Raw genomic sequence first — 25,922 nt, 5'->3', positions numbered from 1 at the left:
TGCCCTGCTGGGCCTTATGAAGATGGGGCCTGGTCTGGACCAGTTCTTCCTGTTCCACCTCAAATACTGGGGATGGAGAGCCCAGGACTGGCCTTGCTTCCTGCTCCTCTTGTCTTAAATCCAGGGTTATCATTTCCTTGAAGGGATTAGATCTCTTCCCACCCCAGCCCTTAGGCAGGGAACCCAGGAGTACTGAAGAAGGGCAACTTTGGGGGACCTGAGACCTCAAGAATAGTATCCAGGGCTCCTTCCTGCCCCACACCCTTGAGTTCCCTGGGGCCCAACATGAGCAGGTGGAGGGAGGAGTGGGGCATCTTCATGGGGTCTGGGACCCAAGACGTTTGGGCTTAAGGGAGCCCCACAGCGACTGAACACCCCTGCGGACAGTCCAACCTACACGCCTGGCAACAGACTCTGCAGGGGGTGCTGGGAGGCAGGAGGTGGAGGTCTGGGAGCGGGCATCCAGACACTTCTGGTAGCGGAGCTGCAGAGGCAGAAGGTGCACTCACTTTCCAGTCTGCCCCGTGTAAGGTCCCATCACCACCCTGCTACCCCACTTGCTTACCATGCACGCAGCCTGCACAGCCTCTGAGAGGCTGGCAGCGTTAGGCTCGCACCAGAACATGTGGCAGCAGAAGGAGGCTGGGCCGGCAGCCATGATGAATGCAAAAGTGTGGACATCTCTGCCCACAGCCAGGAAGGAGAGGAAGCGTACCCGACACTCGCCTAGAACTGCCTCTGTCTGGAGGGAAGGAGCCCAGTTAAAAAGGAAAAATCCTCAGACTCAGGCTCTTCCCCTCACCCCTAGATTCCCACCATGGCAAGGCACAACCAGGCCTTCTTCTACCCCAGCTGTTTACCTACCTGCTGGTGCAAGATAGTTAGGGTAGCAGGGGCCACACTGACATGACTTGGGGTCCACTGCTCACGGGTACTGGAGGACAGGACTGACTCCAGAGCCCCATTAATCACATCTACCCCTAGAAGACAGGGACACAAACAATACCACTGAAGGAAGGGTGAAGACACCCCAGCTCTGCCCTTGACCTTCAGCCCTACTAAACTTGGGGCCCTTGCTCCATCCCCACTCCACCAACCCACCTATGGCCCTGAGGACAATGCTGTCCAGATGTCCCTTTCTTGGTGCTCTCTTCCTCAATTTGACCCTCTCCTGTTTTGGGATTTGTTTTTTTTTTTTTCTATCTTGAATCCTAGGCTTGTTTTCTTTACTGCCTCTGCCTCTTCCTCCAGCCTCCTAAACTGACTTGCCCCCGCTCCCCTCATTGCCCAAGGTTCTTGTGTGTGTGTGTGTGTGTGTGTGTGTGTGTGTGTGTGTGTGTGTTCTAGGGATTGAACTCAAGGACACTCTACCATTAAGCTATATTCCCAGTCCTTTTTGAGTTTTGAGACAGAGTCTTATTAAGTTGCTCAGGCTGACCTGTAATTTAAGCAGGTTAAGTACCTGCTACCTGCCTCAGCCTCCCAAGTTGCTAGGATTAAATGTGTGTGCCACTGCATCCAGGCTCCTGCCCAAGTTCTGCCCTCCCCACCTGAACTCCCTTAGTGCTCACCCACGTTCAGATACTGTACTACTTCACAGAGGGATTTGACTTCTAAATCACCTAGGCCAGTACTCCCAAGAACCACAAATTTTAAATTTAAAAAAAATTTTTTTTGGGGGGTACTGGGGAGTCAAACCTACAACACTCCACCATTGAGATCCTTCAGCCCTTTTTTTATTTTTAATTTTGAGACAGGATTTTATCAAATTGCTGAGGCTGGTCTTGAACTTGTGATCCTCCTGCCTCAGCCCCATAAGTCATTGGGATTTTGGTTTATGTGCTCGTTTTTGTTTTGTTTTGTTTTGTTTTTTAAGATAACCATTCATGTAAAACTAATTAGAACAAAATTTTTTTTAAAAAAGATATCCATTTAAGGAGGGTTTACTCTATAATGGATTTTCTTATTTATAATCTTACATAGGGTATTTTTATTACCACCTTATAGATAAAGAAATTGAGACTTATAGACTAGGTAATATATACAAATCACATAAAGGAATAAGGATCTGCCTTTCCCCTACCTCTTTCTTCTTTATATTCTTAGTTTTCAGAACAAGAAGGACTTTCACAATCTTAGTTCTACTCAAAACCTTTTTTTTTTTTGTATGAAGGATTGACCCAGGGGTGCTTTACCACTGAGCCATAACCCCAGCCCTTTTTATTTTTTATATCTGAGACAGGATCTTGCTAAATTGCTTAGGGTCTTGCTAAGTTGCTGAAGCTGGCACTGAACTTGTGATCCTAATGCCTCAACCTCCTGAGTCTCTGGGATTCCAGGTATGTGCCACTGTGCCCAGATCAAAAATTTCTATAGTGTTCTCAATGAACAAGGTGTCTTGACTTTTTTTTTTTTTAGTTTGTTTTGGGGTTCAGGGGATTGAACTCAACCACTGAGCCACATACCCAGCCCTTTTTAGTATTTTATTTAGAGACAAGGTCTCACTGAGTTGCTTAGCGCCTCACTTTTGCTGAGGCTGGCTTTGAACTTGTGATCTTCCTGTCTCAGCCTCCCAAACTGCTGGGATTACAGGCATGCACCACCACATCCAGCAAGGTATCTGAATTTTAAATAAGTCGTTATTCCATTAAAACACAATGTTTTCCTTCACCTGAAACTACTTTTAAACACTGCCATTTATGCATCCCACTTTTGCTTGAATGCAGCAAGAACCAATCCAGGAGTACACAGCTCAGTAGAGGCATGGGTTCCAGTCCCAACTGTATTCGTGCACTGACTAAATGGTCAACACAAAAGGTACAAGCCTCTGTGGTTCATGCCCCTTTCAGTGCCTCTAAGTTCCTATTGGGAGCAGACCACATGGCTACTTTGTGAACAGAAGACAAAGCAAAGGATAAATGTCTTCCTTGAAAATCTCCTCCAATCTTGGCCTTGCATATCTTACCTCTGGCTGAATCAAGGCCAAACTCCTCTCCCAAGTGTGCAAGTCTTTCCAAAACAGCCTCATCTGAGCTGTCAAGCCTCATAATTTTACTGCTCTCTGAGCTTCAAATGACTTATATAGCATTTATTAACATCTAATCTTGGCAAATGGACTGCTAGGCAGATGGGGAATATAAAGCAAGAGAGGAGGATGCCCTCATGGAACACAGACTGTGATGAAGGGAGAAGCCTTTGTCTGGAGCACCCTTACCGCATTGGCTGTCTGAGAGTTCCAGATTCTCATCTTTCAGGTCCTGGCTCAGAAGCCTTCTCCAGAACAGGGAAAGGACAAGTCTAAGACAACTCTTACCACAATACCTTGTGACTGCTGGAAACTATTTTTTCACACTGGACTGTGGCCATTTCAAGAATAGAGAGCATATTTGGCTCCTCTCTAAGTCCCCAGTCCTAACACAGAACTTATCTGCTGAAGGAATTCAAGATGCATGACTAAGTCACCCTCAAGGCAGCATGGGCAAACGCACCTAACTGGTAAAACCAAGTAACACAGGAATCTACAGAAACGTAATCACACAAGTAGGAGTGGATAGACCAGGTCACACTGCAAGGGAGCCTCAAAAACAGGACAGAGGGGTATGATGTCTATGAATTTAGGTCAAAGCAATGGGAAAACTCTAAGTTCACAGAGGTGAGAGGGACATCAAAGTCAAACTGCTGAATATGTAGATAACTATGGGGGTGGAGCCTAGTCTCAGAGTCAGAACATATTGACATGGAGGTGGCAAAAGCAAGGAAATGGCTGGATGCCAGAGTGCACACCTGTAATCCCAGCTTCTTGGGAAGCTGAGGCAGGAAGATTGCAAGTTTAAGGTCAGCCTGGGCAACTTAGCAAGATCCTGTCTCAAAATAAAAAGTAAAAAGGGCTAGAGATATATCTCAGAGGTAGAACACTACTGGGTTCAAACCCCAGTGACAAAAACAAACAAACAAATAAATAAATTTAAAAAGCAATGAATGTGGTATAGAAAAAGGGTGTCAGATTTGGTAACAACTCAGGACTAAAACCTACACCCTCACCATCAGACTCATACTCCTAATCTCTCTTATCTAGCTATACTTGTTTTGTAGATTTCTAAAATACTATATACTTTACTTATTTTATTGTCCATCTTCCTTTGCTATAGAATGTAAGCTACTTGAAGACATGAATTTTTTTTAGTTTTGTTCATTAATGTATGCCCAGACCTGGAATAGTACCTGATGTAAATCAGGTACTCAATAATCATTTGCTAAATAAATGAATCATTAATGAATGAACACTGCAGCTTCTGGAGAAGCAATGTTAAAAGGGAGGTTAAAAGGGGAATATAAATAGTCTGACCTGGTAGTGCATGCTTGTAATCCCAGCCACTTGGGAGGCTGAGACAGGAGGATCACAAGTTCAAAGCCAGTCACAGCAATTTAGTGAGGCTCTAGGCAACTTAATGAAACTCAGTCTCAAAATGAAACATAAAAAGGGCTGGGGATGTGGTTCAGTGGTTAAGTAGCCTTGGGTTCAATCTCTGGTACCAGGGGGCGGAAAAGGGAGTATAGACAAAGCAGGAAGTGAGCTTAGAAACCACCTTAACCAGAACAGACCTACAGAGCTGTGTAAGGTGGTAGATTGAAGCGTTAAAAAAAAAAAAAAAAAAAAAAAAAACAGACAAGGGAGTGAGGCTAATAGCTTTAATTAGAGGAGCCAAAAAGGGGTTAGAAGTTGAGGGTGAGGAGGAGAGAACACATGCAAAGGTTTACACAAAGCCTCCTGTTCCTTGAGCATGCTGTGCTCACCTCTAGATCCAAGATTTTGTCAGTGAATCCAACTGGGATACCTACTCCTTTACAAATCCAAGCTTTCCTTCAAAACCTCAGTCCCCAGCTTTTCAAACAAGGGTTCTCTCTTTCCAAGTAAGGTTTTGGTCATTAAAATCAGCATGGTTTGAAGCAAAGAGAAGAGATTTAAAGATGGCCAGGGTTTGAGTTCTAGGACTACCATTTTTGGCTCTGTAGGTAATTTGAGGCAAATCTTGTTCATTTATCCTTTATTTGTTTATTCATTTACCACATATGTTTATTTCTTCCTTGGTGTCATTTGACACATAATACCTGACACAGACACTCTGGGAAGTGGTCCTTATTTTTCCCTCTTTCCTACTCTTACTATCCTTGGAAGTGTAATCTTCTTCCACCCATTCATTAAATGTTGGAAGGCCCCAAGGGTAGGCCCACACACTTCTCTTTAGCTCTATCATCTAGCTACAGCTACTGCAAGGGCATCCTAACTGAGCTACCTACACTCATCTCTAATTTCTTAACATCTTTCTTCATGGTACAGCCAAAGTGAGCTTTACAAAATACAAATCTACTTATGTCCAGTACCCTCCTGAAATTTTTTCAATGGTGTTATGGTTTGGAAAGTGTCCCTCAAAGGTCCATGTGTTAAAGGCTGATCCTCAGCCTATGGCACTATTGGGAGGTTGTGGTACCTTTAAGAAGCAGGGCTGTGGGCTGGGGCTGGGGCTGGGGCTGGGGCTCAGTGGCAGAGCTCCTGTAGAACCCATGTATGAAACAATGGGTTCAATCCTCAGCACCACATAAAAATAAACAAATAAAATAAAGGCATCTACAACTATAAAAAAAAATTAAAAAAAAAAAGAAAAGAAAAGAAGCAGGACTAGTATGAGGTCTGCAGGTTGGGGACATGCCCTTGCCCTTTAAGAGGACTATAGGACCTTGGCTTTTTTCTTTCTCTTTGCTTCCTGACCATGAAGTGAATCTTCCACATGATCCTGCATGATATGTTGTTTACTACAAGCCTAAAAGTAATGGAGCCAACTGATCATAGGCTAGAACCTCTGAAAATGAACCAAAATAGGTCTTTCCCCTTTATAAATTGATATCCCATGTTTTTGTTATAGCAATGGAAACTAACAAAAATGGCTCCTTGCTGCCTCCTAGCCTGAAGATGAAATCATTCACCTAGTCTCTGAGGTTCCTCACGGCCTGACCACTGCCCAACCCTCAACCTGGCCTTGCTCTGCTAGCCTTCTCTCAGTGCTTTCCAAGTACCAAAGTGCCTCCCACTCTGGACCCTCACACACACTACTCATTCTTCCTGGAATGCCTTTCCCTACCCTGACCCTACCTCCATCTCATTTTCCTACATTGTTTTCTATTTATGTTATTTACTTCAGTTCAAATGTCACTTTCACAGGGAAATTTCTTCTGATTCCCCAGAATAGATGAAATTCCTGTTACATCTTGCTATTTTCTTTCCAAGAATAAATAAATTTATTATTACCTTTTGCATTTATGTGATTATTTGGTTCCTTATATTTCTACTGTAACCTCCTGCAAACTCCACGAAGGCAAGACTATATCCATTGTTCTCCCAGTGCCTAATACAGGGCCTAGCACATGGTAAACTTCAAAGGTATCTGTTAAGTGAATAAACCTACTACCTGTACCCCAAGCCCACCAAAGCTTTTGCACAGAATGCAAGAGTTGGATATTCTTCTGTGCCTGGCTCAGCACCAGTCAATGACAGGTACCATTAAAACATAGTCTCCTCAGTTTCTTATCTAGAAACAGGTGTGAATTATAATCCCAACTTCATAGTATTATCAGAAATTAAATGTCATAATATGAGAAAGTACTAGAAGACAGGGTGTTGGTGCACACCTATAATTCCAGTGACTTGGGAGGCTGAGGCGAAGGATTGCCAATTTCAAGGCCAGCCTCAGCAACTTAGTGAGGCCCTAAGCAACTTAGCAAGACCTTGTCTCAAAATTAAAAAAAAAAAAGGTTCAATCCCCTATACTAACAACAACTAAAAAGGAAGTACTTGACAACAGTAAAGCATGGGCCAATGGTGCTTATTGCTTCTTTCTCTGGATGCTCATGGCCCACAGCTGGTGCTATAATACCAAACCCATCTTCAAACTGCTACCTGGTATCTTCAGTCACCTACTAACTGTACCCCAAACCCACAAAAACTTTTGCACAGAATGTAGGAGTGGGATATCCTTCTGTGCCTGGCTCAGCATCAGTCACATGACAGGTGCTCAGTGAAGGCATGCTGACTATTGCTATAAGTAAGTCACAGGGTACAGCCAAGACAGAGATATGGGGAGATGGGATGAATTCTGAAGGGCAAGGAGACACCAAGTGTGAGGAAAGTCCACTAGAAGAAGCACTGGAAGGTAAAGGGCAGGGGCAGAGCTCTGGGATCAGGTTGATGGTCCCTAGGTAGAAAGGACACACATACCAACAGGTTTAGCAACAGGTACATTCCCCAGGTAATAGACTTGGAACTTCTGTACCAATTCATTCTTAGGTGCTGGGAATTCCACTGTGGAAAGAAGAGGAGAGTCAATTGTGATGGTAGACCTTTCTTAGACCTCATCTCCAACAACCAGGGCATAACCTGGACATTTGCCAAGCCAAGGCCCCATCTCTATTTCTTCTCCCTGTTTCCCTTTAACCAAAATCCCTTCACTATTTGATCCAAAGTACTCAATCTCTTCTTTGGTTGCCCCACCTTTGCCAACAAAGTTGAGCTGGACCTGGTGGGATTGTGACACTGACCTTGGAAAGGGACATCCACAAGTTTAGAGTGGTCCAGAGATAGTCCATTTACCAAGCAGCGAGCATTGCGCCGTTCGGCCATGATCTGAGGAAGGAAGGAATGGACAGGAGGAGAGGGGGGGTGTCTATTAGAGCTTCATGGCCATGAAACCCCCCATCCCCTCAGTGACTCCACCCACACCCTTGTAGAGCAAAGGTGGCAGCTGGTCCAGGGAGTGGAGGGGGCCGTGCCTTAGAGCAGATCTCATGCAGGCTGGTGGCGATGTTCTTGGCAGGTGCCTCACAGCGAAACACGTGGCACTTGAGCATCTGGGTCAGCTTATCGCGAGCTACGTAGGCAAAGTCCCTGTTGGGGGAGGGGCACCTCAGTGTCTCCCAGAGCCATCAAGTGCTGAGCCTGGCCACCAACCCACCCACATCCTCCCTGCCCATCACAGTTCCAAAATAGTTTCTGCCCTTGGACGGTGCCCTGTAGGTGCTGCCTTCTGGAGGGAGGGTAGACAGGCAAGCATGCTGAGGAAGAGCATAATGGTCAAGCACAGCAGGGAAGGAAGGGGCAGGACAGAACAGGGGAGCTAGGGTGCTTCAAGGTGTCTGATCCAGGTGAAGGAGGTGGGGATGGTCATGGCAGATAGGTATAGTACCTCTCCCTGGGTCCGGCAGCACAAGAGAGGCAAAGAACAGAGTTAGGGAGGAGGACTTGGACTGATAGATGAACCCCACCCTCAAATCCCAGGCCCTGCTCCCACCTTCCACTGTCCCGCCCAACGCCCCACACGCGAATGCTGATGATGGGCTGGGCGTGCAGTAGTGCCTGGCTCTGGGGTTCCACCAGCTTTAGTGTCTCGTCCTCCAGCTGCAACAGCAGATCCTTTCCCTGCAGGCCCAGAAAGCAGACATTCATCATTAGTATCCCAGCTGGGAAGACAGCTGATTTCTGCCACTTCCAGCTCAGGAGACATCAGCCACAGCTGGGGGGTTTTTGCTTTGGTGTCAGTCCACCCACCTGCGGGCCTCTCTCTGGTAGAGGTCACATGTCCTCTCTCCCATAACTTCTTTTATCATCCCCAGGGCTGTTAAGCAACCATTTCCCACTGTCCCAGGCTGAGGTCACTCATCCATCCCACAGGAGAAATCCTTGGGGTGGCCCAACACCCCTCCCCCGATTCCCCCTTGTGCAGGTAAGCTCTCCCATCTCCCACAATTCCCCCACACTCCCGCAGCACCACCAACTCCCTGGCTCAGGCCCTCACCTCCCCCCAGCCCCCAGACATGGGGTCATGCAGATTATTTTTGTGGTAGGAGAGCTGACGGATGCAATTGTTGACTGCCACGCTGCTGCGTCCTGGAGCCAGCTCCTCCTCAGTCATCTCCACCCAGCCTAGGGAACGCACGGCGAAACACTGCCAGACACAGAGGGGATTGGGGTAGAAAGTCTGAGCTGAAACTGGAGATGCCCTGGGCACAGGACACAGAATTTCCTGTCAGGTGGGAGGGCATTCTGAACTAAGACTGAGAAGCCCCTAACATAGGCTATAGTCAAGGAGAGCAAGAGCTCAGGGGAGACCCCTGCTGGTACAAGGAAGCATCTAAGACTAGCCTGGAAGGGTCTGTGGCAGATCACTGACTGGTTGGATTAAAACTGAAGAGGCTCTGCTAAAGACTAAAAGAACTCCTAACTTATGACCTGGAAGCTTCACGAAGACTAAAGATACCCTCACAGCACAGCATGAAGGGATAACCTGCATACCACACAAGGGGTTCCAGTCTGAAGAAAGCGTACTAGTCTGGAACAAACCTTGATTCCTGGGTTGGCATTCCGTGGAGGCAGCTTCTCCTCCTCTTGGGGCAATGGCTCTGGGCTGGAGACAAATGGTAACACTTGACATGGTGCCCCCTATGTGGAGTCATCCCAAAGCCCTTTCCAAAGAGACCAACGCATTGCTAGCCCACTATGTCTAGTGATTCACCTGAGGCTCTGAGCTGGGAAGGGTAATGTCCCCTCCTCAGGGTCCTTCAATCCCAGTTCCATTGGGGCCTCCTCACTGGGTTCATCCTTGGGAAAGAGATTGAGGAATCAGAACCAAAATGATGTACCTTCTTCAGCTATCTCTATAGTGAAGCAGGTCCCCTCACCTACCTTCCAAAACTCTCCATCCTCAAAGCCTTCTCCATGGGCAAAGCCTGTCCAGGTGAGCTGGGAGAGAGGATGGGAGAAGTGAGTGGTTTTTTCATCCTGTTCTAGCAGCACACACCCTCTCCATCCCTGGTCAAGAAACAATAGGCCATTGAGCCTTACCTGGGACTCCTCTTGGGGACTATTCCCTTGTGAGGGGGAGGCCTGTCCAGGGGGTTCCCACTGGGTGGTCCCTGTTGGGATGTGCCAATAGTAGGTCCCTGAGGTGTCCTGGACCCTCATCCATCCAGCCGGCAGGTCGGAATCCGTCTCGAAGGCGTTGGGGTTCCAGAAGGAATCTGCCAGGTGGGAGGCTTGGTAAGGGTCAGTCCATCCAAAAAATAGATAGCAGATCCTATGCTCAGTCCCCTCCCTGAGATCCCATGTTTGAGAAGAAGGGGTGGGGGAAGGGCTATAGCACAACATGGTTCCTGCTTCCTTCTAGAGCCTACAGTATTGATTCACCTCATGGGAGGCCACCAGCAGGCAACATGGCTCAGGTCTCCTCCTGAGCTTTGCTACTGCCTAATGTGGACACATGGAGAGAAGGAAGAAAGCAGGGAAGAAAGAAGGATGGGAATGAGAGAGAGGCTGGGTGACCCAAATTAACCTCTTATACATCATACATATCCATATCTTGGGGTACACAAAGGTGCACACACCTACTAGCTCCTGCACACATACATGTGTACACACACATATGTTATATACAAGCCCTAGCACATATCTATAAAGCCACAAACACAAGGTTATGCCAAATATAGAAAATACCAGCACAGACAGCAGGTATCACATACAGGTGCATATGTGTGTGCAGGGGCAAATTCACACACCAACTCCATATACTTGCAAAGTGATATATATAAATATAGCAATAGCTATATATACTAGCCCCTGACACAGGTGTGCAGATTCCACATCTCCATAACTGTACACATTTGTGGATACCACACATATAGGTGGATGCCCATTCAGACATAACACATGTCAGCCACATCACACTCATACCATGACCCCTGCCACATGTAGATGCAGGCAAATATGTCATGTACATACATACATACCATGCATCTGTGACATACATTCCTCCTTCACCAGCAGAGCTAACCACTCCCTCCATGGTACCCAGCTCATGCATCTTCCACTTCTGCTCTCTGTGCCAGCCCCACCCCTCATTATGCCCAGTCCTGTGCTACCCCCTCACCTGGGCTGCTGTCCTGAAGGATGATGGCCAGGAAGAAGTCCTGGGAGAACATGGTGCTCATTCCTGGCCCCTCCTGCTTTCACCCTCCCTCCTCACAGCCCCTCCAGCCCTGCCAGCTGGGCTCACAGCCTGGTGCTGGGCTGCAGAGAAAAGCTCATCCCACCCCCTTCTCACCAGGGCAGAACGTCTGCCAGGCAAGATCCTCCCCCGCCTGGAGCTCACCAGGGAGGGGCCAAGACCACCATACTAGAGAATCTCTTTGGGGTGAGGATGGGAGTAGGAAGTGGGGGTCTCATGAGACCCTAGCCTTTCCTGCTCATACCTGTTCCTCCTGACCCTGGCCACTCTCCCCCAATCCAGAATCTCCATCCTACCCTTCAGCAGTAACTTCAATGCCACAATCAAGCCTAATCTTAGGAACACCAGGAGGCTCAGCCACTAGGGAATACCCCAGCCACCTAGATCCCTGCAGAGCCTAAAGCTCTCAGCATAAATAGGGTGTGGCTTCAAGGCCCTCAGGGATCCTTCCCCTGCCTAGAACCTGCCCAGCAATTTGAACCCAAGGGTGGTCCTTGAGGGCCTGGACCCTAGCAAGCTTCAGGCAGAGCTTGGGGCTTCCCAGCACCACCCCCCCTCACCTTCCAGGGCCCAGCTAGGCTGCAGCGTCTCCTCGGTAACGGCAGCACAGGACCGGCTGGGAGCGCCCAGACTGCTGACGTGCTTCCCGTTACCAGGGAAACCAGGAATCCTGACTGGTCCAAGAGGCAGCACTGAGGGACAGGCAGTCTCAAGACCCAGGATGCTGGGCAACAAGGCACAGAGGGGCTGGTAGTGGGTGTGGTTACACCAAAGTGTTTGCACACCTGACATGAGGTGTGCAAGGTGCTTCACAATCCTCAGCTTACGAATGAGATACGCCCACAGATGCCCAATGAGGAGGGGCTCTTCTTGCCCATCTATCTGCCTTCTAGGCAGTGATCACTATCTCTCCAATCCCCACATCAGGCTCTGGCACTCAGCTGAGACTCATCAAATGCAAGTTCTTCCCCAGAGACCCTCCATTGCACTCAAGGATTCCCTGCTAAAACCTTCCAGGGACACCAGCAACTAGGAGCCCCTGCCCTCCACAGTGCTAGGGCAGCCCTCTTTATGGAGGATTAGACACTTCTGGAATCTGGGTTCAGTTCACCATCTCATGAGTCACACACATCAATCCATCTGCCTTCCCTGTCAGCCTGTACCTTCCTGCTTCAAAGAGCTTCATCCTTCCGATCTGTCCTGGAGGGCAGCTTCTCCCCCCTTGACCATCTGGGAGGCCCTTCTGGAGCTTGGCACATCTCTCTCCAAGCACAACCCACCAGGGCCTTTGCTTCCACACACATGCATTAATTCCAGAATGTACACTTTCCTGCATCAATTCATGCAGACATCCACACATGAATGCAAATATTCATGTTTCATTCCTTCCTTTCTTCCTTCGTTCATTCATAAACACCTTAATAGCTAAGTCAGGTATACTCATGTGCTCAGGATTCAGTGATTTACTTAATCACTGAATGAGTGATTAAGTAAATCACTCTCCATCCCAAATCACTATCACAGTCCAGACTACTAGCATTATTTTTGTTGTTGTTGTTTTTAACCTGGATTACTGCAACATCCTCATAACTGGTTTCCATTTTCCTATCTAGTTTCCACCAATCTGCCCAAGCCCAGCCTACCTCCTCTCAATCATCTACTCCTCCATCAGATATCAGTGTAAAAGTCACTTCTTGAAAATGACCCACTCCCGTGTCCCCCACCACCACGACACAGGCAGGTAAAGATTCCTCCTACACTTCCCCAACATTCCAGCTGATCATACATATTGTAGCTACTTCTGTCTCTCCACTGGACTGTGAGTGCCAAGAGGGTAAGAACACATTTCCTGTGTAGTACACATTCCCAGCATTTAGGACAAGTACAGAACCTGGTATGAACCCAACATAGGTAGTAAAGTTCATTCATTCATTTATCATCCATTCATTTAATTCACTCATTCATGTATTTAGGCATCCCATCAACAACTTTGTGAAGATCTTAGTATGCAAAGGAGAAAATTATTTGTGCTCCATCCTATTCCCATTCCTACAAGAACTCAAACCTTTGTGGCCTTCATGGTCACAGCAACAATCACAAGAATAAGCAGTGACCCAACCCCTTGCTGGGACTGTCCCCACACTTCTACCTTCAATACCCACAATCTCCACCAGTGCATGATCCTTAAAACTCCTCTTGCCACTCCCACCTCCTTACTGAGATTTATGCTCATACCTGCATACCATTCCCAGTTCTTGAGCACTTCTACCCCACAACTCCCACAGGCTGATAAGTGCAGCTGCTAGTGATCACCTAGAAGCCACTAAGCCTCTATTTGGCCAAGACTCATACTCCCTAGGTTTGCTAATTAGTCACCTGTGACCTGCAGATTGACACAAGTCTCAGATTCTGTGTGGCCTACACAGTGCTTTTGGGGGAAAAAAAAAAACCAGAATTAGTTGCTAATGTTTAGAAATTGGGATATTTTATATCAATATCTAATTTTCAGTTTCTCTTGAATTGACTCCTTTGAGACTACATTTTACCCGCAATCCTAAAAATAATCAGCTGGAGTGAAACAAAGGCTGTCCCTTCTTAAGGGTTGTAGGTACCAGGCTCAGTGGTACATGCCTCTAATCCCAGATACTCAGGAGGCTGAAGCTGAATGATCACAAATTGGAGGTCAGCCTGGGCAACTCTGCAAGACCCTGTCTCAAAATATAAAATAAAAAGGGCTGGGAATGTAGCTCAGTGGTAGAGTACCCCTGGGTTCAATTCCAAGTGCTGGAAAAAAAAAGGGGAGTGGAACAGGGTGGTGTGGGGTAGAATTGATGACCATCAAAAGCCACTAACTTCATAAAAAGAGATGCTTTTGGTATACTCGATGCCACCTATAAAGTGTTCTTACAAAAACAAAACAAAACTCCTCAAATCTGAATCTGATCCAAGTTCTGAAACTTTCTACTAATTTATATGAAATCTAGGGGAAAAGGAAAATGCTAAACACCACCACAGGGAATGAGTCTGAAAAGTCCAAAAACCCCACATCAGATAACAGTTTCTCCAGTTAAAAAAAAAAAAAAAAAAAAAAAAACCTGAAAAATAAGGAGAGAAATAGTGGGAACTTGTAGATTAAAAGAAACTTTAAGAGACATCAACCACAGACCTATTTGGATACTGATTTCACAGTCTGAAGTTCCTAAAAAGCAGGGTCATTTATTAGACAACAGGGAGAATGCCGACATTGACTGAGAATTTGATGATAATAAGGAATTGCTCAAATGTTGTAGATATGATATTGGAATTGTAGTATTTTTAAAGAGTTTTTTTTTTCTTGCAGAAATGCATATGCAAACATTTACAGATGAAACTGTTTGTTCAAAATAACAGGCTGGGACCCAGAAGTGGGTGGGGGCATATATGTAGCAAGATTAACTATGTATTAGTAATTATTGAAACTGGGTCAAGGGTAAACCAGGCTCATTATTCTATTACCTCTGTTTTTTTGTATATACTTCAAAATATCCATACTAAATTTTTCGAAAGGGAACGATGTGCTCTAAGTTCATCTGAATTGCATGTTTCCTGCAAAGGACCCACAGTTTGGGGTCTGGGTATGAAGTCCACTGCCTGGTGAAAATGGGAGTCTTTCCCTTTTTTTTTTTTTTTTTTGCACTGGGATCAAACCTGGGGCCTCATGCATACTAGGCAAGCATTCTATCATTGAGCTGCATTCCCAGCCTCCCAATTTTTCTAATTTTTTTTTTACAGTACTAGGGATTAAACTCAGGGGTACTCTACCACTAACATTCCCAACACTCCACCACTTTTTTGGGGAGTGGGATACTAGAGATTGAAACCAAGGGTGCTTTGCCACTGAGTTACATCCGCAATCTTTGTTTTGTTTTTTTTTTTAATTTTGAGATAGCAATTGCTAAATTGCTGAAGTTGACCTCAAACTTGCAATCCTCCTGCCTTAGCTTCCAGAGTTGCTGAAATTACAGACATGTGCCACCATGCCCAGCCCCCCTAACCTTTACTCCCATTCACAGAATTTCTAGGTTGTAGATATAGTCTGTGATCTTCTCTGTTTCTCAGCTCTGTCCATATCTCTGTGAAATATTAGCAAATGTCAACTAATTTAAGTGTGATACACTTAATGATCAATCTTATAATACTAATATCTATCCCCCACCACACACACAAAAAAATAACATAAGTTAATTCTTCTTTTTTTCCCTAACTTTTGGTCAATATCCTATTTCTGGCAAACTATCATTGCAATGGCCATGGTGCTTTGCACAAGGCATATGGATCATAAACACAAAATACTGCCAGTTTTTCCAAAGAGACTTCTGTGTGGAGATACTGATTGCTCCCTCCAGACCTAGCCTGCTAAAGCAGCAGGCTGCCAAGCATACCATAGTGCCTCCTGCTGTATGCATTGGTGGCAGAGTAACACAGGACCGAGAGATCAGGCCTAAATTCAGACCAGGTTTAGATCTCAGTTCTGTGATCTTCTAAAAACTACTAAACATTTCCAGGCATCTTTTTCATCACAATATGGGCATAAATACAATATCTACATCACAACATTACTGTGACTATTAAATATGATAATGCTGAGCAGAGGGCCAGTAAGTGCCCAATACCTAGTAAGTGTCCAATAAACTGACTAATCCATATATTAACCATGATGGCATGCATAACAAATAGATCCATCCATCATGGCACACAGGATCAATAGAGGTATCAAACTGTCCACACACTCTCTGGATGAGATAATTTGGGCAAGGACTACTGAGGACCAAGGACATGGATTCCGCAACTCACATCTGGGCTGGCCCTGCCCTCTGTGTGAAGCCTGATCTCTGACCCCATGCCCTCCCACATTCCCATGTCAAATTCTACAAGGTACCTGTGTCTTCTGGGGAGCCATAGGAGGGGCTTCCCTGGGATAAGGTAGCCCAGCTTGAGTCCTCATCACTGGCTGCACTGTTCCGCATACCAAATAGAAGGCTAGCACTCTTGCTGTGTTCCCGGGGGCCATCTGTAAGGATCTGAGGCCCAGGGGGGCCCACACTCTCCAGAGGTTCAGGCAGCCCTGGGGGAGAAGACAAGTCCTCTTCCTCGTCCTCATCCTCATCTTCGTCATCCTCCTCGGCCTCCCCTGCTGCCTTCTCCTCTCCTTCATCTGGACCTTGCTCTTGGGTGCTGATGATAAGGCCAGGTCCTCGAAGCCCTCGGTTGGCTGCATTGTGGGCTGAGAGCTCCAGCTCAGAGTATAGATGCATCAGACCTTTGGGGCCTAATGGTGCCATTTCAGGCTCTTGGTTGGCTTCTTCTGCCAGGGTCAAGGTCACATTGCGGTTCTGGTCACGGTGGGCTGTGGCAGCCCGCCGGAGCTGGTTCTGGCCCTCCTTTAGCCATTTAGCATTGGCAGGGCCTGGCTCAGGCCCACCACCCTCCCCCATGGCGCTGCGCAGGTCCTTGGGTCCCACAGCTGTGGCCTGCAGCTTGGCGTTGAGCAGCTGGTTGTGAGCAGCGTGCAAGGGCAGGGGCAGGCTCAGTGCAGGGCCTCCGTGGCTATTGGCATTAATGGCCGACTGGCTCAATGATGATGGAACAGACATGGCCTTGGCAGATCCTGTGGAGTGGGAAAGGGAGACCATGTTGAGCAGCTGGGCAGAACAGCAACATCCTTGTTTCTGTCTCAGACCTGTGCCTTGCCTCTCATCTCTCCACACTCAGTAGACCAGCACATACTGCTCTGTGTCCCATGAAAATAAGTGGGCTCAACTTCAGTCCCCGCTCCATCACCACCATCACAGGCCAGGACCAGCTGTGCTGCCCACTGTATCCTCAAACTCCTCAGCCCTGGTCATCTGAGACAGCACAGTCAGTGCCTGCTCTGCCCTCACCGCCACCAGCAGAGCCTCCACACAATGGCTCTCTGTGCATCTCCACCCCCAGCTCATCCAACCCGAGCTTACTGTGCCAGGGACACAGCTGGCATGGGACTGGCTCGTGTGTTTTGGACACTGGACACTTAGTGTCCCTTTCTTCCTGCCACACTGCTATCCTAAGCCCCATCAATGTGAGCTCCCCAGTATGTTTGAATCATTATAAATCTCTGAGCTCAACCAGCTTCCAAGCCCTCCCTATACTAGGGCCTGTGTGGCAAGGGTGAGTAAGTGTACAGCCAACCTCCAGAGCATGGCAGAGGAAGGATGGTCACAGAGAAAGGGACTTGAGTTCCAATTCATGGTTCCTTTAGTCAAATAAAGTTATATTTTGGTGATTGTTTCTATGAAATCTTACTTTGGGCACCATTTCCCCCTACAGCTATTAAAATGACCCATGCCTGGGTCACCATAGCAGCCTTTGACCTAAACCCTCCAGCCCTTCAGGTCTTTGCCCAGATGTTACATCCTCAGTGAGCCCTTCTGTGCAGACTACCACTCCCCTCCTCAGCAATCCCACATTTTTCCCACGCTAATTTAGTATTTATTTTATTTAATGATAAATAATTTTGACCCTAGTTTAAATTCCATGGTGGTGAGGATTTTTTTCTTGCTCCTACCCACACAAATACAGTATGCTTAGTGCCTGAACAGTCCTGGCACAGAGTAGGAAGTCAACAAAAATGTGCTGAATGAATGTATGAGTCTGGCCTCACATCTCCTCCAGGCCCCATTTTAGCATCTCTTCTGCCAGTGTCAGAAAAAATTTGGGTTATGTCTCTGTCTTGGAAATGGTTGATGATGCCTCCACCTACCTCCATGTAAGTAGCACATACTGCTCTGTGTCCCATGAGAATAAGTGGGCTCAACTTCTGCCTGTTAGGTAAGAGGATCTTCTATTCTACAAAAACAGCCCACCCTACCCACCTATTCAGATGCCCTCCTCACCAGCCCTTCACAGACCACATCCCCACCATGGAACCCTCTCATTCTCCCTGACCTTCCACTGCTCTGTTATTCTCTTTCTCTGATCCCCACTATAAAATGTGCCCTCCCAGGACCCTCACTGTTCCCTCCATCTCCCAATTCACTTCTCCCCACCAACCACAACCCAATTATTCCCCATCCTAAGCCCTCACCACAATCCTGACTTCAGCCACCCCTACCTATTACTCTTCTTCCCCAACAACCTCAGAGTTCTCTCCTCCTAACTGACTGGCCCTTTCCCCAACACAGTTTCCCCTCACTGACCACCCCAACACACACCACAGTTCTTTGTTTCTGTTTTGTTCTCAATTTCTTATCTCAGTTCCCTAACTCCCTGCTCCTCCACTAAGGAGCTCTTCCCTACTCCCCATTGCCCCAATACTTTTTACCTCCTGTGCTTAGAACAGGTGTTTTACTGCCTGAGCCAGGCTCCCCCATCTCTTTAGGTCTGGTGCATGGTCCTGAGGCAGGAGCCACAGCTTCCCTTTCCATGGTTTCTAGCTCCTCAAAGCCTAGTGGTGATGCTATGCATACATAATAGAATAAATGGAAAATGGTTTCTGTCAATGTGTCTGCCTCACGTGTAATTGTTAATCTGCTTGATGTGGCTCCACCTGGGCAATGAGGAAACTCATGGTCATTGGAATAAAGGAAGAAAAAAAAATAGCTCTGCCTCCACCCAGAACCACAGTAATCTTCCAAAAATGGAAACCAGATTGTGTCACTCTCTGGTTTAAAAAATTAAAGGGCTCACCACTGCCTTTAGGATAATGTCTGAACTTATTATCAGGATACCAGAGAGTCCCTGTGAGCCAACCCCCAGGACCTATCAGATCTCCTCCTCCTTCCTGCCTCCTACATTCCTTATACTCCAAGGCAGATTCTGGAATGTGTCACACGTATGGAACAAAGCCCTGGATCTTTGTTTACATCGTTCTCTCAGCCTGGAATCCTGTCTCCCCTTGTGAGAACCTCTACTTGTATTTCAAAACTTGGCTCATTTCAAAACAGCTCCTAACCAATCTTTCCTGTACTCTCCCCACCCTCCAGTGATTATTCCCTCTTGTGTCCCATAACATCCAGTACCACATGGTATAAAACTATCTGAGACCATGTCTTATTCAATTTTGCATTCTGATTACCAAGGAGAGTGCTGTAGATCTACAAGAGTGAGCTGTCATGTGGAAGGAAAGGAAGGATGGAGGACACAGACACTGGGTTGGGAGGAATTAGGAACCGGGAAGCTTGAAACTGGCTGGGAATCAACACCAAGAAAGCCTGTGTGGTCCCACAGAGTAGACACGGGCAAGGCAGTTTTAGGGAGGGTACTACAAAATGATGAAGGGACCATTGAGAGGAGGCTCAGATGGCATAGGAGTCCTGGACAAATGAGGCTAAGTCCAGAAAAAGGGAGGCAGGGGAAAATTCACTTAAACCAACATTCTGTCTTAAGACTGTTTGAAGATGGCATCTCCATAAGTTTTAGGAGGTGGAAGACCCCATGACTCTGACAGTCAGAGGGATGACAAGCCCTTCTCTGAAGCAATGGTGAACGGAGTCAGGTTCTCAGTGGTCAGGCTAGGACCAACTTCTTTAGCATGAGAACTGTGCTCAGAGAAGGGCTCATGCCCTTTGAAGCTAGGAAAGTGAAAAGCCAGGTTGACTTCAGGGCAGCCCTACCAATCTGGTCACTAGGGCAGAAAGTACTGCGAATGGAATGAGGAAGATCTGCTGTAAATGCTAAAGCCTGGACATCATCCCAGGTGGTGTGGCCATCATCATCTCACTTTTTGAGGTCAAAAAGATGACCAATTAGCCAGGCAGGGTGACTCACACTTGTAATCCCAGTAACTTGGGAGTCTGAGGCAGGAGGATTGCAAATTTGAAGGCAGCTTTAGCAATTTAAGATACTCAACAATTTAGTGAGACCTGTTTCTGAAAAAGAAAAAATAAAAAGAGACCAACTGATCGACTTCTTCAAGAAGGAGCACAGCTCAACCTTTTCTCTCCCACTTTGAGACCTGGAGTCTCTCAAGGTATGGAAAGAGCAAACAGGTTCTAGCTCAAGGCAAGAAGATGGACTGGAACTAAAGGAGTGGTCACTAAGCCTAGAAAAGCTACTATGAGACCATAGGAGTAGAAGCTGAGTCTTGTTCTGTCAGGGGTCTTCTACCCTGACAGCTTACTAGATTCCCTGCACAGAGCTAGGCATAGGGAAGGGTGATGAATAATAAAGAAATAGTTCCCTCCCTGGAGGAGCTCACAGTCTAGGGGAAAAGAGTCACTGAGCAACTCCTTATAATGCAGTGAAATGCCAATATCTGAAATAGCATCTGGCACCTATGTGCACTTCCTATTTATCGAACAAATGATTGAGTGTTGTGACAGGGGAAGAAAAAAGCCACCAAGCCTGGGACTTACTCTAGCCCAGCATCAGTGAAAGTCTGTCTGAGCCTAGAGCACAACTTTCCTTGGACCACCCCTACCAACTCCCACTCCTCTCAAAGATGAACTGCTCTTCTAATTACAGAGGAAAGGGAAACCATTAGTTGGGGAACACCCTCAAACATACATCACCAACTTCAGTCCCTATCCTTGTTAATCCAGCTTCCTTTCCTAGAAAGACTCAGTAACAGCTCCTACAAAGGTCAACATGACCCCATGTCATTTAATCCAATGGACACTTGGTCATCTTGGTTGTACTCTCAGTAGCATTTGACCCCATGAACTCCTCATCTAACTTTCATTCATGGCTCCCACACTCTACATTTCCCAGTTTTCTTCCTACCCTTCTGGTTACTGTTTGTTGGCTTCTTAGACTCCTTTGCTGTCTCATCTTCTTCTACCAGCCATTACAGGCCGAATTCCTCAAAGCTCGTTCTTCTGCCCTTTTCTCTTTCTTATCCCATCTTTAATTCAGGAATTCATTCATGCCCACAGTTTCAGTTGCTTTCTAAATACTGAGGACTTCCAAATTTACATCTCCATATCAGACTCTTCATCTGAGCTTCAGACATGTACATTAAGTTTCTACTCAATAACTCCATTTGAATATTTCAAAGACTGCTCAAACTAATATTCCCACTTGCATTTCTCCCCTAACTGGTCCTCTTTCAGGATCTGGGATTGTGGAATGATATGACCAGCCATCCTGTTGTGCAGATCAGAAATAGGGGTACCATCTGAGATACAATCTTCTCTCTCATTCCCAATATTCAATCTACACCCAAGTACTGGTCATTTTCTTTTGAGAAAAATGTCTGGACTTCATCTACTCTATACCTCACTACCATCAAAAAATTAAATCAAGGTCAAGGACTTTAAGGTCAAAAATTCTTAGCATGGTTTAAATAGTCCTGTTTAGCCTGACCCTTACCTTGTCCCTTCTACCCCCAGCTTTGGTTTTTATCCTCTCTAGCCTCAGTGGTTTTGACTCTTTGAAATTCTCTTCTTCTGTATAATTTCCCTTCTGCCTGAAAGCTTCTTCCTCTACTCTCTTACTACAACCTGTACTCCCTTAGCCTAATGAACCCTAATTCTCTTTTATATCTGTTAGTTCAAACATCATATTCTTTTGACCCTCTCTCCTTATTCCCCAAGCAACTTAGCTTCTGTTTTCGGGTGCTCTCAAAGCACCATACAGCTTTCCTTTGTGTTTATTACATTTGTAATGTTATACTTATTTGATTTCCCTTTCAGCTTCATAAACCCAATCTATTTTGCCTATAATTATATCTTCAGTACCTAACACAGTGCCTGGTGTATATTAGGTGCTCAAATCCTATTTGTTGAATGAGTAAACGTCATATGCTTTTTTTTAAAAGATCACTCTGGGTGCTATATTGAGACTAGCTAAGGTGAGGTAGGCAAGAGGGCCTGCTATTAGAGCTGTCAAGGAAAAAAGAGTGGCAATCAAGAGTAAGTTTGATAACAGTGGGATGGAGTAAACAATGTATTTGAGAAGCATTTAGGTAATAAACATGACAAAAATTGATGAAATCAGATGTAGAGGTGTAAGGGAGAGAGGTTATTCTAGAATGCTGTCCAGGATTCCAGCCTTGGAAACTGACTGGAAAGGAGTCATTTCTGAAAGATGAAGGAAGAACAGAGTTAGAAGGAGGGATCAACTTGGGATCTGTAGGCTGGGAATTCTTATAGGAATTTCAAAGAGATGTCATGAGGACAGTGGGATATATGAGTCTGGATTTCAGGAGAGAGGTCTATACCAGATACATAAATTTTGGATTCATCAGAATATACATAACATTTGAAACTTTTGAGAGTGAATAAAATTCCAAGAGAGGAAGGGCAAAATGAGAGATGACAGCTCAAGACAGAACCAAGAGCCTCCTCAACATAAAAGAGAGGAGAGAGCAAAGGAGATTGAGAAGCAGCAGACAATGCCTAGGAGAGAAGACAGGAAAATGTTTCAAGGAGAGTGGACTGACAGCCAACTGAACACTGAAAGGTAAGGGAGTCAAAGGAGAGCGTCCACTAGAGTTTACTACTCAGAGGTCTCAGATGACCTTGGCGTGGACAGTTTCAGTGGGTGTCAGGACGGAGTGGAGTGGTTTCAAGAATGAATGGGAAGTTAGGAAGTATAAATAAGGTTTTGCCTTGAAGGGTGGAGAGCTGAAACCACAGCTGGAGGGGCTCAGAATGCAAGACACACACAGGCAAATTCAAAATAGGTTCGGATTAACCTCGGAACCCAAGGTGGGAAAACTGCTCCTAATGAATGTTCCTGACAGTGCTAGGCCTCCTGGCTGAGCTGGGGACACAGCCGGCCCCAGGGCACACCCCTCGGTCGCTGAGGGCAACAGAATGCGGCTTCACAGAGCCCTGGCCTGGGACTCCTGCGGGATTCCGTGCGGCCTGCTTCCTACCCCACCCCGTCCCCTTCCCAGCGCTAGACCTCCCCTCCCCCACCCCACCCCCAAAGCCCCTGGCTCCGTGTCCCCTACACTTGCCCCCTAGTTGTCCCAAGGAGCAAGAGGTAAAGATCAGGGGAGCGGGTGGTGTGAGGACCAAAGCGGACCCTGAGAGGGGCAAAGACGGGTGGTCTGAAGAAGCCCGGGTGGGAGGTCCGCCCAGTCTTGGGGGGTTGGGGTGGGCTCGGGCCTGGCCAGGAGACCTGGGCCGCCACGAGGAAGGGGACTGCAGGGTAGGTCGCCTGCTGGGAGTCGGGATCCGGCCGCCGGGGTTGGGCCCCCGCAGGGGCAGCTCCTACCTGCGCGGCGAGGCCCCAGGCCCAGGTGGCGGAGGTGGCTCAGGCTGCGGGGCTCGGGCTGCGCCGCGGCTTCTCCATCACAACATCCCCCGCCCAGGAGCGCGCAGGCCGCGGGGCCGCGCCCCGAGCGGCGGAGACGCGCGGGGGAGGGGGAGGGGCGCCATCTTGGGCCAGGCGCGGGCACGCGAGCCCCTGTGGGGCTGCGCTTGCTGCAGCTTTCCGGGGACCCCACCCTGTAAGACGCGCGGCCCTCGGTGAGCACCCCGGCTCAAACCCCTTGGCCAGCGGACGTGGCTGCACCGGGTTTCCCAGGACCTCTGGGACCCCTGGCCAGCGCGGCACCGCCCTCCCCTAGGTGCCACAGACTCACCCTGCGCTCCCCGCAGGGCCCCGGCTCCGCACCCACGCAGGGCGACGCACCCGCGAGGTTGGGGCCCGAGCGGCTGTAGCTGTGCTGGGGCCGCGGCGCTGCCGGGAGCGGCTCGCGGGAGGCAGCCTGCTCGGCTCTTGCGGCAACACTCCCTGACGTGCTGGTGGGGAGGCAATGAGGACACCGCGCTGGTGATAATAATAGCTCATATTTATTGACCGCTTACCCTGTGCGGGGCTCTATGTGCAACCATATACGTGCGTTAATCCTCAAATCAGGCCTGTGCAGTCGCCACAGTTTTTATTCTTATTTTTCAGAGACTGTAGATACCGAGATTCAGAAAGGTAAAGCGACTTGCCTGCAGTCACAGTTAGTGGTGAAATCAGACTGGAAACTCCTCCTGCTGCTGAACATAAAACTGTGACACAAGGCCTTGCAAATGTCAAGAATAAATTGCTCCCCAGGAGAAATTCACAAGAAGGAAGAGAATTCGAATGAAAAATAAAAAGGAAGGGATGGTGGGGCGCAGTGTTTACTTCGGATCCCAGTGATCAGATCACTGACCTAGAGACCATCAAGGATAATGAAGGGCAATGCTACCCATAGAAATTCTCTAAAGGCTTACTCCCCTACGGCCGAAGTTTAATTTTTTGGATTTTTCACACACTGAACAACTGATTGGAGATGCATCTAAAAGTAAAGGTGTCCAAATCTTCTCTTTTTATTAGTCTTCTAAGGCGTTACACTGAGGTGAAAAAGAACCCTCCCCAAGACACACACACACCCACATACACACACACCTCAATCTAGGTGCAGCTGCCACTTCATCCATCCCAATGAGCACCACCATCTACTGGTTTGCCCAAGCCAGAAGCTTCAAGGTTGTCTTTGAATGGACATTCACTTGACTTGAGGTGAATGTTTTGACTTTATATTATAAAATTTTCAACTATATACAAAAATAACAGTATAATCATATACTCATCATCCATTTTCAACAATTATCAATTCATGGTCAAGAGTTTATTAGTTTATTATAATTGACTCACCTGTGATATGTGAACTATGAACCAGATCCCAAACCAGGGCATGGGGGATCCATGAATCACATTAAACTGCAACCCACCTGGAGGAGATGACCTCTGACCTGAGTCCTTGAAAAAATGAGTTAGGTTACCCAGGAGAAGAAAGGTGTCCCCATTCATTCATTTATCTCTTTCAACAAATTATTATTATGCATGAGGTACTGTCCTTGGTACTAGGAATATCTAAAGAAACAAGATAGAGTTTCCGCCTTCATAAAGCTTGAAATTTTACAGAGGAAAGAGACATTAAGCATATAACAAAAACTGTGGTGAGTATCTCAAAGGAGATGTGTAGGGCTTGATATGAGCTTAATTTGGTCTGGAATATTTAGGAGGCTTTCAAGGACAATGATGATTTGCACTATGGTAGCAGGACTAGAGATGGAGAAAATTGCACATGTTTAATAAATATTTAGGAGATAGAATTTACAGAGATTAGTGAGGGATGAAGGAAGTACATAGAGATCAGGCAGGAGAAGAGAAAATTTTTCCAAATAGCAGGAGAATCACAGGAAGGCAAATATGGGTGTTACTATGATCTCAAGCCCCCACCAAAACTCACTTTGAAATTTAATCCCCAAAAGGTGGGATCAGGTGAGACATTTAGGAGGTGATAAGGTGTGGGGTATGGTGGCACCCACTTGTAATCTCAACAACTGGTAAGGCTGAGGCAGGAAGATCATGAATTTGAGGTCAGCTTATACAATTTAGTGAGACCTGTCTCAAAATAAAAAAATAAATAGGCCTGAGGTGTCTATAGTTCAGTGGTAGAGCACTTGCCAAACATGTAAAAGGACCTAGCACCACAAAAACCAAAAATAAAAAACCCACACAAAGATGTGATAGGATCATGAGAGTTCTGCTACTATGGATGGGTTAGTCCATTTATGGATTAATGGACTAATGAGTTATCTGGAGAGTGGATCTATTATAAAAGCAAGTTTGACTCAATCTCTTATATGCACCTCTTGCCATGTGGTGCCCTGAGCCATTTTGGGATCCTACAAAGAGTCCCTAGCAGTATTTACGAAGAGTCCCTAAGAGTTATAGTTATGTTATTTGATTTGATAAGCCAGCCAATTAGCATTAGCAGGCAGTTGGCAACCAAATGCCTAAGTGAAAGATCAGAATTTTCATCTCTATTAACAGTGAAGACAGTTCTAGAGCAAAAGTAGCTTTATCCTCCATTTACACAGACATATTTTTATATTATAAATTTTCTTGTAGTTTATCTACAAA

General features: G+C 46.7%; 1 protein-coding gene across 6 annotated transcripts; it reads right to left on the bottom strand.

Annotated features, from left to right (window-relative positions):
* Positions 1-132: 132 nt before the first annotated feature.
* Apbb1 (amyloid beta precursor protein binding family B member 1) lies at positions 133-23,754 on the bottom strand. 6 transcript variants are annotated; one of them, XM_005341098.5, is made up of 14 exons: positions 23,599-23,754; positions 15,967-16,695; positions 9,890-10,065; positions 9,731-9,787; positions 9,561-9,646; positions 9,389-9,452; positions 8,844-8,993; positions 8,340-8,467; positions 7,822-7,936; positions 7,591-7,675; positions 7,271-7,354; positions 865-980; positions 566-742; positions 133-484 (listed from the first exon to the last, which is right to left on the bottom strand). In XM_005341098.5, exons 2-14 carry the CDS (start codon positions 16,679-16,681, stop codon positions 317-319), a joined length of 2,121 nt encoding a protein of 706 aa, XP_005341155.1. In that variant the 5' UTR covers positions 16,682-16,695; positions 23,599-23,754; the 3' UTR covers positions 133-316. The 6 variants fall into 6 exon arrangements, with proteins under 6 accessions (XP_005341155.1, XP_005341156.1, XP_077902695.1 ...); XM_005341099.5 differs by lacking the exon at positions 23,599-23,754 and adding an exon at positions 23,229-23,439; XM_078046569.1 differs by lacking the exons at positions 15,967-16,695; positions 23,599-23,754 and adding exons at positions 10,971-11,010; positions 11,609-11,624.
* Positions 23,755-25,922: the final 2,168 nt, after the last annotated feature.

The sequence above is a fragment of the Ictidomys tridecemlineatus genome, chromosome 4 (genome assembly GCF_052094955.1).
Source record: "Ictidomys tridecemlineatus isolate mIctTri1 chromosome 4, mIctTri1.hap1, whole genome shotgun sequence".
Classification (NCBI taxonomy): domain Eukaryota; kingdom Metazoa; phylum Chordata; class Mammalia; order Rodentia; family Sciuridae; genus Ictidomys; species Ictidomys tridecemlineatus.
The sequence above is the reverse complement of the archived record's forward strand: the minus strand, read 5'-3'. Positions and strand labels throughout refer to the sequence as shown.

Coding starts and splice junctions, on each gene's coding strand:
- Apbb1 (XM_005341098.5), bottom strand. CDS start 16,681: ATGTCTGTTCCATCATCATTGAGCCAGTCGGCCATTAATGCCAATAGC. Junction 8,994..9,388: donor ATGCCAACCCAGGAATCAAG/GTTTGTTCCAGA, acceptor TGTGTCTGGCAG/TGTTTCGCCGTGCGTTCCCT. Junction 7,676..7,821: donor TGCATGAGATCTGCTCTAAG/GCACGGCCCCCT, acceptor TTCCTTCCTCAG/ATCATGGCCGAACGGCGCAA.